Source organism: Antechinus flavipes, chromosome 1, assembly GCF_016432865.1.
Source record: "Antechinus flavipes isolate AdamAnt ecotype Samford, QLD, Australia chromosome 1, AdamAnt_v2, whole genome shotgun sequence".
NCBI lineage: Eukaryota > Metazoa > Chordata > Mammalia > Dasyuromorphia > Dasyuridae > Antechinus > Antechinus flavipes.
The window spans coordinates 165,094,751-165,108,714 of NC_067398.1; the positions used below are offsets into that span (position 1 = coordinate 165,094,751).

The window sequence follows — 13,964 nt, forward strand, 5'->3', positions numbered from 1 at the left end:
TGGGTAAAGGCAAAAATATGAGATGAAATATCTTGTTCAGGAAAAAAACAAGTAAGCCAAACTCGTTGAACTATAAAGGAAGGACACAGTGGGGAGTAAAAAAATCAATTTTGAAACACTGGCTAGAATCAGATTATAAATAACTTTAAATGACAAAATCTGTCTCTATTCTAGAGGAAAACAGGAGCCACAGGAGCTTCCTAAGCAAGGAAGTGATATGATCACACTTGTGCTTTAGAAATATTTTACCAACTATGTGGAAATTAGATTGGAGAGGGAAAAGATAAGACAGTAGTAACACTAAACAGGAGGCTAATGGGTGCAGATAGAAAATTTGAACCAGAGTAGCCAAGGTATTAATGGAGAGAAAGGGATAAAAAGAAGATCTAAGCAAATCTTGCCCAAATGGGAGTGGAAATCATTCCCAAACTTCAAATTATACCATAAAGAAGTAATTATCAAAACTAGATTTTGGGGAATTTTTAAAAGAGATCAGTGAAACAAGTTGAAAATAGTAGGGTTATAAGTTATCCAATTAGACTATAAGTCTTATATTCCAAGTACTTAGCACAGTGCTGGCATATAGTAGGCACTTAACAAATGCTTATTGACCAATTAATAAACTATAAGAAAGTACATACAGTAGCTTTTAACATTTGTCTCTCCAAATTTGGTTGAATAACCTACCCAGTCTTTTGTGACCTAGATACTCCAAAAATCTCACAAAAATTACAAACAAACCAACGATAGAAATACTTCTTAAAAATTAAGGGCAAAGCATATTGATATGCTTTAGAGGAAGAATGGATAAATTCTTAATAAACTGTGATTTGAAAAAATTATAGGGCATAAATTTGCTGAAATAATTATCCACATATACAAAAATAAAAACCTTTCTGTATAACAAAAAGAAGTTCATTCAGGAAGTTTCCTGGAAACAAAACTGCAGACAAAATGAACCTTCATATAAGTGTTACAAAAATCTAGCATAAAAATTTATAAGACACCCTTACAAATTTATCAAAATAAAAATCATTTTTTCATTTGAAATGTGATAAAAGCTATGAAGAACCCATTATAAATCACAAGAAATTTCTAAATCCTATTAAGGGGGCCAACAATTCAGGTCAGCAATATGGAATTGTTAAGAAAGCATATGCTTTGATCCAGACATCTAAAAATAGGTATATTGCCCAATATAAATACAAAAATATGTAAAATCCCATCTTCACCAAAATATTTATAACAGTATTTTTTTGTCACAATAAAGAACTGGAAATAAAGTAAATGCCTATTGTGGAAAAAGGGGGAAATGATTATCAAATTATGTTATGCAAATATAATGGATTACTCCATCAATGTGTTTATTAGACACAAACACACATATACAAAGTTGTTGGAATCTTGACAAACTGCTAACTCATTAGAGTTGATAGATTGTTGATCTGATCTTACAAGAAGATGTTTTGGGCCAGAACCTGAAACAAGGTACTAAGTAGAACTAATTAGTACAATGCTTGTGTTTACACCTTTACTCATCGGAGTTCACAAGTATGCCAGATTCACAACGTAAACTTTGTAACTTTGTGAATTTACACCTCCCTTGAAGTTCTTTGGGCCAGAGAGCACTATGGGAGAAAACCCATAATCCCATTCTCTCAGAAGAGTCATATATAAGGCCAATGAAGAGAGATTTATTCCAGAATATTTTCCACTTGGCTGGCTGGTGGCGGAAGAAAGAGTTTTCAGAGGAAGAAGCTACAAGTCGAGAGTTCAGCGGACAACCAGATTCATCTTCATCTCACACCACTGTGTTTGGTGGCTGGGCTCCTACACTCCCCCCACTGAGACCAAGCTGGTCTGAAAGACTCACCAGAAAGCTAGCCAAATGAATAATGACCTGGGACTAGAATTAAATCAGAAGAAAAAAGCAGGTAACATTTGGATTACAATGATGAAATTGCCCCACACTTTCAACAATCCTAAATTGTCCCTACCACAAAAATCCATCTTTTTAATACCAATATTCTCCCAGTGGTGGATGTAAATTAAAGAACACAACCATATGGGGGAGGGGAGAAGAAGGGGGGGAGAGGGGGAGAAGGCCCATGGAAATACATTGTAAATATGACTAGGCTGCAGCATATCAAATAGTGACTACTTAAAAGAATAAATTTTTACTTGAGTAAAAGATATATCAAGAATAATATAAAAAGTGTCTAAAACCAAAAACAAACATAACATGCCATAGGAATACATTAGAATCTTTCCCAATAAATACAAAGAGTAAAATAAGAAGACCTACTCTCTCTATTATTTGACACAGTTCTGGAAATTCTAAAAGCAATATAAGAAGAATGAGAAAAGAAAAAAATTAAAGGAGTAAAAGATAGGTAAAGAGGAAATAAAACTATACTATTTACTGAAGATATGATGGTTTATTTAGAAAATCCTAGGGAACCAGCAAAAATATTAACTGGATAAGGAATATTTTCAGCAAAGATGTAGACTCCAAAATAAACAGCATTTTTGAATAATAATAAAATTCAAGTGACAGAGCAGGAAATCCCACTCCAAATCTCTACAATACACATGAAATATCTAAGGACCAATCTGCCAAAATAAATAGGTCTCAATAGACTAGGCAACAATAGAGAACAATAGGAGAGAGAAGAGAAAGGCAGCAGTAAGATTAAACAGGAGTCTAATGGGTACAGGTGAAGAACCTGAACTAGAGTTAAGGTGTTAATTGAGAAAAGGGGATAAAAAGATCAATAAAAAACAACAGCACTTAAAATTCTATTGAAAAACAAATTATTTAGCAAAAACCACTATATATGATAAATACTGATAAAAAAAACTGAAAGCAGTCGGGCAGAAACACTTCCAGGACCAACATCTTACACAATGTTTCTTAATACATCCTAAATGGATTTTGCTGTTGTTAATCAGTCGTTTCAGTCATATCCAGTTCTTTGTGACTCCATCTGGAATTTTCTTGGCAAAGACACTGGAGTGGTTTGCCAATTCCTTCTCCAGCTCATTTTATAGATGAGGAAACTGAAGCAAATAGGATAATAAATGTCTGAGATCAAATATGAATTCAGGAAAATGAACCTTCCTAAATCCAGGCCTGACATCACTATACCATCTAGCTGTCCCAATACATGACCTTATTGTGAAAAATCATGCTATGAGAAAAATTAGAAGAAAAGCATATCATATATAACTGACAGAAGACATATTTTTAACCAAACATGGATTAGAAGAAATTATAAAAGATTTTTTTTAATCTTTTATTATATGAAACTGAAAAGTTTCTTTCTACACAGTCAAAATTAATGTGCTTATGATAAGGCAAGGGAAAAATCTCTAGAATTTTCTGGTAAGAATTTGCTATCCATGAAATGTAAACAATTAACAGATGTCTAGAGAAGTTCAAAACTTATTTCCCAATAAATAAGCGGCCAGAGGATATGAACAATTCTCAAAAGAATTACTATTAACAACCATATAAAATCACTATAATAAGAGAAATGCAAATCAAAAAACCTCAAATTGCCAAAGATGTCAAAAGATGGGAATAGTAAAAATTGGAGAGGCTATAGAAAAATAGTGCATTGTTGGAGCTTTGAATCAGTATAATCAATTTGAAAAGTAATTTGGAATTGTGCAAATAAACTGATTAAAATGTCCATAACCTTAAGACTCAGAGATTCCACTAACAGGTTTATAATTCAAGGACACCAATAATAATTAAGTATCAATATACATCAAATTATTTATAGTAGTACTTCTTGTAATAGAAAAGAACTGGAAACAAAGTAGATAACCATCAATTAAGAAATGGCTAAACTGTGGTAAATTAATGTAATAGAATATTACTATGTTATAAGAAATGACAAATGTGATAAAGAAAAAACATAGAAAGATCTACATTTGATACAAAGTGCAATAAGCAGAGTCTAGAAAATAATATATACAAAGATTACAATATAAATATAAAGGATCATCAAAAAGAATGAACTTGCAAAATTACTAACAAATCTGGCTCAAAGGAAGAAATATGAGAAGGCAACCATATTCCAAGGGTAAGAGGTCCACAAAATGTGATAAATTACACATACTTTCCAACATTTTTTAATGTGCTTACCAATTAAGCTAACATTCTCCTCATCCTTAAATATATTATTTATTATAGGTGATAGCTTTTAGGAAGTAGGGGGGAGGAAAGATTCTAGGGAAAAATTTTAGTCACGTAAGAAAAAAAATCAATAAAAACTTATTTTGAAAAGTATCAAGAATATATATGAAAGAAAAGTAAACGGGTTTAGAAGTTCTGTAACACTATCCTCTTCTAATCTATTCTGACCCGACAACCACTCCTCTACCTCCTTGGGTAGATCATCACTGATGTCCCACCCCATTTGTACTTAAAAAGTACAATGGCACTTAGAGCTCCAATTTGGGACTTCTTGCCTTCTCTTTTTATTTCCTGTGCCAGAGAATATAGATATAAGTTACTTAGGAAAAGCACTAATGAGCTATAATCTACACTGGTGAGGGCATACCCACTTCAGTGAGAATAGAGATCAAAGAATACATGGGATAATCTGTTATACAGTGAAACAGGCTATGGAAATATTTTTGTTCCAGTGAACTTTTCAATTAAATTGTTTATACAAGAACAGGAATTCTTAATTTTTAAGTATCAAAGACTCCTTCTGGCAGTCTACTCAAGCTTATAGACCCGTTCTTGGAACGTTGTTAAATGCATAAAATATAATACAAAGGATTGGAAAAGGAAACCAATTATATTGAAATACACTTATTAATTTTTTTTTTTTTTTGGAAAATGGAACAAGTACATGAACTCCAAGTTATGTACATCTTATGTACACATATGTGTGTGCGTGCATACTTATACACACACCTCAGCAAAATTGGCTGAAATTCTTACTTTTTCAAAAAACTTTCACAATAAAAATCAAAGACACAGTTTTATGGGGAAAAATAGACTAAGTTGAAATTTTTATTTAAGAATAAAGTTTAAAAAACTAAAATAAAAGTAATAACATAAAATATAAACTTTTCCTTGCTTTCTGAATAGGGATCTATAGAGGAGAGAGTACTGGCTTGAAAATAAAATAAAGCTAAATTTGAATAAATAAAATAAAGGAAGTCAGTATGAGCAAAGGCAAAAAAGAATTAAGTAGTTAATAAAGAATAAAGACTTAACTAAATTATATTTTGTTAGTAGAAACTCAGCTAATTTAGAAAACTCCAGAAACATACTCTCAAAAGTATAATTATATTTTGCTTAAAAAAAAAAATTAATTTTATATCTGCCCTGAGCTTACTTACTTCCGAGTAACATTTCTCCATCATGGTTATCTTCTTTTAAAAACAGCATTTATTTTAGTGAGAGAGAACCATACTATTCTAGGACTCTAACAATATCAATGGAAAATTAATACATTAATACTTGAAACATTAACTTATTTTAAGCTATTCCATTTTATAATAATAAACAAGAGTAAAATGGAAAATGGATTACTTCTACCTTACAAGTATAAATTTAAATTAGGAAGTTGAATTTACATGAAGAATTTAAACAAATCTATCATAAAAAAAACTACAAGTAAAACACAATACTAATTTTACCAAATGATCATCTAAAAAATTCTATGAAAGAGTTAGATATTTACTGCAGCCCTAACTTTAATTATACTCATAGTTTATATAGTTAAATATCACACTGAAATGTTTTCATATAAGCCCCCTTCAACTGAAATAGGATAATGATTACCTTTATTTGACCATGGTTTGGAGTAATAATTTTTCCTAAAGCTGGAATATGTAGTTGTGGAACCTCTTTCAAAAATGGGATCATTTTCTTCAACAACACATGGACCTTTTGTCCTTAAAACTTCAACAGTTAAACTGAAAGAAAAGCATTTTGAAAAACTTGAAGAATATGAAGCCTAAAAAAGAACTGTCATTTTTTAATTATCATGACAAATTCATGAATAAAAGCATGTTTCCTTAAATTTGACTGCAAATTTTATTTTATATTTATTCTCTTTATAGTTATTATGATATGACAAAGTTGTCTCCCTTTTTGGTAGAATTTAAGAGTAAACATTGTTTCATGTATTGGATTTGTATATCAAAGGTCTACCATGGTATCTAGAACATAGAAGGTACTTAATACTTGGTGATTACATTTACATAGTTAAAAGAAATGCAGTTTACATTATTAACTACAAGAATAATTCATAAAATACTTCAGAATTCAATCAAAAGAAAAAATTCTATTGTAAGAACTTATCATCATTTAATATTCCTTTCAATATATATTTACTGTGCTCCTAAAATATAGTTCCAGAACATGAAGAGCTCAGCATAAATTTAGCATCACTACACTAAGGAAAAAAAAAAATAACTAGATGGCCAATTAGTAATGTCATTTTCATGTATAAAATGTAACATAATTAAAATTTCCAGAATGGTATCTCACTATATCCCAGTTGGTACCAATAAGATTTGTACAAATTACACTTTATGTAGATGAAAAAGCTGAGAGGCTAAGGGACAGCAGCCTATAATGATTTGACTACAGAGTATAACTTCTCCTCTGTTCCAAGAACACACGTTTTTCCCTTTCTTTACCTTTCTTCATCCAGAATAATAGATCCATCTTCTGCCACTTTTACACGAGGAACAAGTAAAGGACCATCATTGCTCTCTTCCTCTATTTCTTCAACCTCATCTTCAACATCAGGAATATTTTTCTCTTCTTGACTAAAATATGCCCCAAAGTAAAAATAGTTTAACTCAAACTGTGGAAAATAGCATTTTCTGATCAGTATGAACTTATAAAAATGTATATGACTAATGTCATCTTTCATTAGAAAGATTAAAAGTGCAATGTATAAACATGGTTTATAAAAAGCCCTCACATTATACTATAATTAAACTTAGCTAGGCAAGTGTTTTCCCAGTGCAAAAAGACCATTTATTTTTTGTGAGCAGTCTTTACATCAGTACTATTGTGAATTCCCTTGGTAACAATGAAATTAACATAAGATAATTTTCTTAACAGAGAAAGATCATGGTAGATGAGTGTTATGGGTATTGGGATATCAAGAAATTATACAGCTTACTGGAATAGCTTCAGGCAAACCAACAGTAGTGCACCATTAATGGAAAGTGATCCAGCCATTTTGGATACTAATTTGTAACACTACCCTAAAAGTGACTAAATCATACTAATCTGTGAAATCAATAATACCACTACTACTAGACGGCCTTCCAAAGAGATCATCTGAAGAATAAAAAGACTAATATGTACAAAAGCATTCACAGCAATTCTTTCTGTAGTGGAAAAAAGCTGGAAATTAAGAGGATATCCATCAATTGGGGAATGGCTGAAAAAGTTATGTTAAATGAATTAATGGAATTTTTGCCATGCTATAGAAAATGACAAAAGGCCAATTAAAAAAAATCAGAGATTTATATAAAATGATAGAGTAAAGTGAGCAAAACCAGAAAACAATTTACACAAAAATAACATTAAGACAACTTCGAAAGACTTTAAATCGGTGCAATGACTAACCATGACTCTAGCATGACTCGTGACTAACTAATATCCTCCTGATAGAGAGTTGACATTCTAAAGATGAAGAGACATACACAAACCATGTATACTTATCTTGCCTGACTATGCTTCTTTGTTAAGAGTTTGGTTTTTTTTCCCCTCTTCTGATATTTCTAGGAAGAGGGAGAAGTTAAGGAGAAAGAAGTGATGAGTGATGAGAATGCCAATAAAAAAAGGGGTTACTGGAACATTTTTAACAATGCCCAGAAAAGAAGAATGTTCAGATGAATGCACAAAATTTCGAAAGTAATTTGTGAAAAATATTAACTTTTTTTAAAGTATGCGATAGAGTCATGGCTTCATATATACAATCCTTCTTTGTGTTCTGTTGTGTATGAAAATGCTGGAGGAATGATAGAACTATCTGCATCCAGAGAGAGGACTATGAGGACTTAATGTGGATCACAACATAGTATTTTCATCTTTTTTATTGTTATTTGCTTGCTTGTTTTTTCTTTCTCATTTTCTTTTTTTTTCATCTATTTTTTCTTGTGCAGCATGATAAATGTAGAAATATGTTTAGAAGAACTGCATGTTTAACCTATATTGGATTATTTGCTGCCCAGAAGAGGGGGAAGATGGAAAGGGAAGGAGAAAAATTTGGAACCCAGGATTTTGCAAGGGTGAATGCTAAAAACCATCTTTGAATATATTTTGAAAAATAAAAAGCTATTTTTAAAAAAAAAAGGAAAGCAGTGCATTTTTATTTTTCTTCCTGAGTTATTTTTACCTTTCTAAATTCAATTATTCTTGTGCAAGAAGAGAACTGTATGAATATGTACACATATATTGTACTTAAGATATACCTCAACATGTTTAACATGTATGAGGCTGTGCCATCTAGGGGAGAAGGTGGAGGGAAGGAAGGGAAAAGTTGGAATAGAAGTGTTTGCAAGGGTCATTGTTGAAAAATTACTTATGCATGTGTTCTGTCAATAAAAAGCTGTTTAAAAAAAAAAAGCAGGCAGGAAATAAACTGTGGAATAAATATAATAGTTTAACTCACTTTGTAAAACAAATAATGCTGGGAATTGCTGACATGTAAGTTCAAATTTTAAAATAAAATTTAAAAAAAAAAAAAAGAAATCAGCGTTCCCAATAATTCAGCTAATTATCCCTGCTTAAATGAAAAGACCTCCATTAGTCCTAGACCTCATCATGCTATAGCAATGATCCAGAAATTTAAAGTGTTTAACAACAGTATTCATCACTAACACTTTAGTAGGCAGTAACCTACCAGAAAAGCATGATTCCAATGACAAAATATTTTCATCATCTGAGGTCCAAACTACCTAAGTTCAGATTCACCACCCAGATGATCTTAAAGTTGATAAATGTTTTTGACCACAGTAATTCTCAAAACTGCTATTTCAAATTAAACAAAAGTTTTCATTTATGTAAATGGAAGGAGTATTCACACTAATAAAATCAAAGACTTTGAAAAATAATGAACAGAACCAGTAACTCTTGTGCTATGACTTGCTGCTCTACCTTCTGGAGTAACTGTCTGGAAATTAACTACCAAAAAGCCAATGGAAAGATAAGGGATAAAAACCAAATGCAAGATAAATCCTGAAAAGCATTCTATGAACCTGCACAAAAAATCTCCTGTTAACCATCCAATAATCCATCCTTTAATTCCCCCAAAATCATAAAAATAAAAATTTTAGTATGAACGAAATTTTAAATGCAAAAATGTAAATAGTTTTCCACATCAATTTAAGTGTTTATTATATTTGTTAATAATTCTATTAAGTAGAATCCAACCAACTACACTTGACTTTAATTGTACTAAAACAACTCTTTTTTTCCCCCAAACATGTATTTTTTATTTTTTTTTGTTTATACATGTATATTAACTTTTTAATGCATATTTCTTTATGAATCATATTAAGAGAGAAAACCATGACCGAAGAAAAAGAACAGAAAAAAAAGTGAACACCACATGTGTTGATTTACATTCAATCTCCAGAGTTTTCTTTCTGGATGCAGATGGTGTTTTCCATCCAAAGTTTATTGAGATTACCTTGGATCACTGAACCACTGAGAAGAACCAAGTCTTTCAGAATTGATCATCACACATTCTTGCTGCTACTATGTACAATGTATTCCTGGTTCTGCTTGAAATAATTCTTTTTAAAAGCATACATAACAGAAATTTTCACAATTAAAAAAAGCAGCTTACTCTTTAGTTTGCACTGGTACTGCAGATTTTTCACTTTTTGCTTCTTGTTCCAAAGAGGACCTAATAAACATATTAACACAACATAAATTTGAACAATTATTACTTTTAATTCTTCTTTTAAAAGATATTTAATAGAGCAACTTTAATCAGTCAATAAAAAATACAGTGCTACCTTTGTCAGTGAAGAAAACGAGTCCCAAAGACATGCTTTTTCAGACACTTTGTTATTAGATAGAAAATAATCTGGAGGAAGCACAGAGGTGTGACCTTTCAGTAGCTTTCACTAACATGCCCTCTTCTATTTCTTTCCCGGCTTTGCAAGCACAGTAGGATTTCTTTGCCTTCTAAGTAAGTACTCCTAACTCTGTCAATTCAGTATCAGCCAGTCATGGGCTGGCTGCATATACCCTAATCTTAAGAGTGATTTTTCCTGACCCCAAAGCCATGGCCCTTTGATGCCTCAAAATATGGTCTCCCTTTCAGCTATAACCAGGGGTTCTATCCCCCTGGCAAGTTTTAAGCACAGATCATATCACTCAGGTTAATTTTGTTAAAAAGAGAATTCCCAGAGGATATGTTCTTTGAACATCACTGCACTTAATTATTTCAGAATCAGTTTTAATTATGTATCCATTATTTCAAATTCAAGCTTAAAAATAAAAGTTATGGCACACATTTATATGCTAGTTTATGATTTAAGTGCTTTTCTCACAATTATGTGAAGAATGTGGCCCACATATTAATATGATCATTTTATATATAAGAAAAGTAAGTCATAGGAAAAAATCCCTTTTAGATAAGAAGAAACTAAGCCTTTGGTTACTCAAAAATATTGTTAAACTTGGTTTCATAGTGTACCTCGATAGTTAATAAATCCAGGTAAATACTTTTGATCTCAAAGAGATTAAGATTTGCAATAATTCTGTCCTTTAAAGTTAGGCATCAGTAGTACAAGCCTCCCACAAAAATTAAATTGCCAATTTTTTTTCCTTCATAACAATGTAAATGAAAGAATTTAATTTTATAAAAGCATGCCAAGGAATTTGAGTCCTTAATTTAGGGAAGCTTTAAACAAATTCTTAGAAATAATACTTATATCATTAAAATCAAATCAAAGAAAATTTTAAAAGATTCAATTAAACTTACTTCATAGGATTGCTGTCCGGCAGATAATATATCAAGTCTCTCATAGTCATTTTAGAACGGTCTGGTGGCATTTGGCTTTCATTTCCAGCATATTTGTTTTTCCATTGCTTCTACATATACACACAATTATTTAGTATTATAGTATACATATAAATCTAAGACATGCTGAAACAAGGAATATAATGCACTGTCATTCTTACTGCTTTCTCTAATGAAATTACCTTAGTAATATCCTATCCCATGTTTTAAGGAAAACATTTTCAAAAACTTAATATAAAAAGATGAAACCTAAGAAGTCACAGATTAATAAAGTTAGGATAAGAGCAGCTCATTTTTATATAGCATTGAACAGCTAGCTAAGTGGTAAAATGGAAAAATGGAGTCCTGGAAGCAGGAAAATACATCTTCCTGAATTCAAATCTGACCTCAGATACTTAACTATGTGACCTGAGTAAGTCACTTAACATTCTTTATCTCAGTTTCCTCATATGTAAAATGAGCTGGAACAAGAAATTGCAAAGTACTCCAGCCTCTTGGCCAGGAAAATTCCAAGTAGGATTATGAAGAGTCAGACACAAGTGAAATGACTCAATAAGGAAACTACAATTTACAAAGCACTTTCTTCACAATAGCCTTGAGAGAGAAGTAATATAAGTATTATTGTTCTCATTTTACAGAAAAAAATTGAAAAAAGATGTAACAGGGATAAGAGCTGCAATTTATTATATGTAACACATAATAAATTTAAAATAACTCAATAATCTAAATATAAAAAATTATTTTTAAAAATTTAGCAGATGGAAGGATATTATATAATTTCACAACTACAAAGATTTTGTTTAATTAAAAATTAAAGGAGACAAAACTAAACAAAAGAAGTACTACATGGCAACAAGCAATGTACCCAGAATAAAGAGGAAAATGTTTTACTTTATGTACACTTTTCATAAATCTAAAACTCCCTAATAATCAGAGAAATTCATAACTCATAAGTGGCCTTGGAGATCATCTTTCATTTTGTAGGTAAGGAAGATCAGGGAATATGGCTTGCTCAGGTCCTCAATAACAAATTTGAAAGTTCTTCTTAATGTCATGCTACTTCTCAAATTAAATTAAAACTGGAAATATATCACATTTAAGTTGGCAAAGATAATTAAAAGCAATAAAATTCAATGCTAGCAGGACTGCATAGAGACAAACACTGTAATAAAAGGCTCGTCAAACTGTGAATTGATGCAATTTTTTCCAAAAAGTACAATGACAATTTAAAACAAAAGACAGCCATTATGCAGTAAATGAAAAGTTGGTCTCAGAGACAAGAAATACAGTTTGAAAGTGTTTTTTTAAAATTAAATTGATCTCTACCCCCATAGTTAAGAGTGAAAGACTTGTTTTTATCCCTGGATATAATAAATATCACTTCTCTAGACTATATAAGCATATTATTAACAGGAGAAAGAAATGGTTCCATGGTTAAATATCCCATTTAAATCTGAACTTGGTCTTATTAAATTTGTTCTTATTCTGTATATATACACTTACAGCAAGCAATATACATTGACTTTTGTGCTATCTTTTCAAATACTATACTATATATACTTAAGACTTTAACTTGTATGACAAAGCATTGATTTCTCATTTATAACACCAATACGGAAATTTTCACATTTTAAAGGCTTTCCAAGCCAGCCATTCTAAACAAAAATAAAGTTATAAACTGGCACCCATTTTCTTTTCCAGTATAGCATGGGAAGTAGGAGAATACATGGGTAAATAAAACCTATTCCTTGCCTCAAAAGCCTCCAACCAACACATAAGATCTTGGATAAAAAGCATATGACAAGGGCCCCTCTGTTCCAGAAATGGTTTGTTCTCAGAGGGAATCTTTGGCTTTTAAGAATTGGCTTCAATAACAGAAAGTACAATGTTCAAGAGGGAGGACTGAGAACTGCAGACCTAACGTGACTGCAAATTGTAGGTAGAACATTTAAGATCCAGGTTGTTTGAGGGATGTTTCTCTGAGTTCTTTTTCTTTTCCTATTTAACAAGGGGGTCACAATCTAGGCCCCATAGTAGAGTCGTCTTCATTCTGCTCTTCCTTTTCACTTTCTAGTAGTATGGAACAAAAATTTTTGGCTTTTTCAATCACTTTTGTTCTACCTGATACACTAGGAATTCCACATCACCTATATTTCCCATTTATATATACCACCACCCATACCTCTCTTCCTAGAATCATTCCTATAATAAATAAAAAGGTACAATAAATTTCACAAAATTAACCAATGTATCAAAAAAAAAATCTGATATGCAATCTCTGCAACCATAGGATCCCCTACTCCATGCAAAAAAGCAGGGGATAGAGGGACATCTTCTCTTATCTCTTCTTTGAGATCAGGCTTGTTCATTATTTCACAGGATTAAATTCTGATTATTTTGCTCTTCTTTTCATTTATTTACTATATTTATAATGTAGTCATTGTGCATATAGTTTTCTGGGTTCTGCTTGACTTCGTCTTTCCATAGTTCTCTGAATTCATCATGCTTATCATTTCTTACAGCATAGTAATATTCCATCACATTAATATACCACAATTTATTTAGCTATTCTCTAATCCTTTGTTATGACAAATATGCTCTAAATATTTTGGCATATATGAGGACTTTTCTTTTGTACTGACTTCATTTGGGTATATGCCTTAGAGTAGAATCTCTGGGTCAAAGAAAATGGATATTTTATCATTTTATTTGCATAACTCCAAATTGCTTTCCAAAATAACTAGATGAGTTCACAGCTCTCCCACTCCATGCTTCTCATGTACCTGCCTTTCTAAGCCCCTCTAATACTAAGCTTATCTTTTGCCATGTTGGTCAATTAATGGGGTGTGAACTGAAATCTCCAAGTTGTTTGGTCTGCATTTCTCTCACTGGTGATTTGAAGCATTCTTTCACAGAGATATAGTTGGCAATTCT

General features: G+C 31.4%; 1 protein-coding gene across 1 annotated transcript in view; it reads right to left on the reverse strand.

Annotated features, from left to right (window-relative positions):
- The window catches only part of BDP1 (B double prime 1, subunit of RNA polymerase III transcription initiation factor IIIB), a 101,302-nt gene that overhangs the window by 73,683 nt on the left and 13,655 nt on the right, over positions 1-13,964 (reverse strand). The window contains exons 3-6 of the mRNA XM_051992555.1: positions 10,992-11,101; positions 9,846-9,905; positions 6,673-6,804; positions 5,810-5,943 (exon numbers count right to left, since the gene is read on the reverse strand). Coding sequence (XP_051848515.1) covers positions 5,810-5,943; positions 6,673-6,804; positions 9,846-9,905; positions 10,992-11,101 — 436 coding nt within the window. The remainder of the gene's footprint in view (positions 1-5,809; positions 5,944-6,672; positions 6,805-9,845; positions 9,906-10,991; positions 11,102-13,964) is intronic.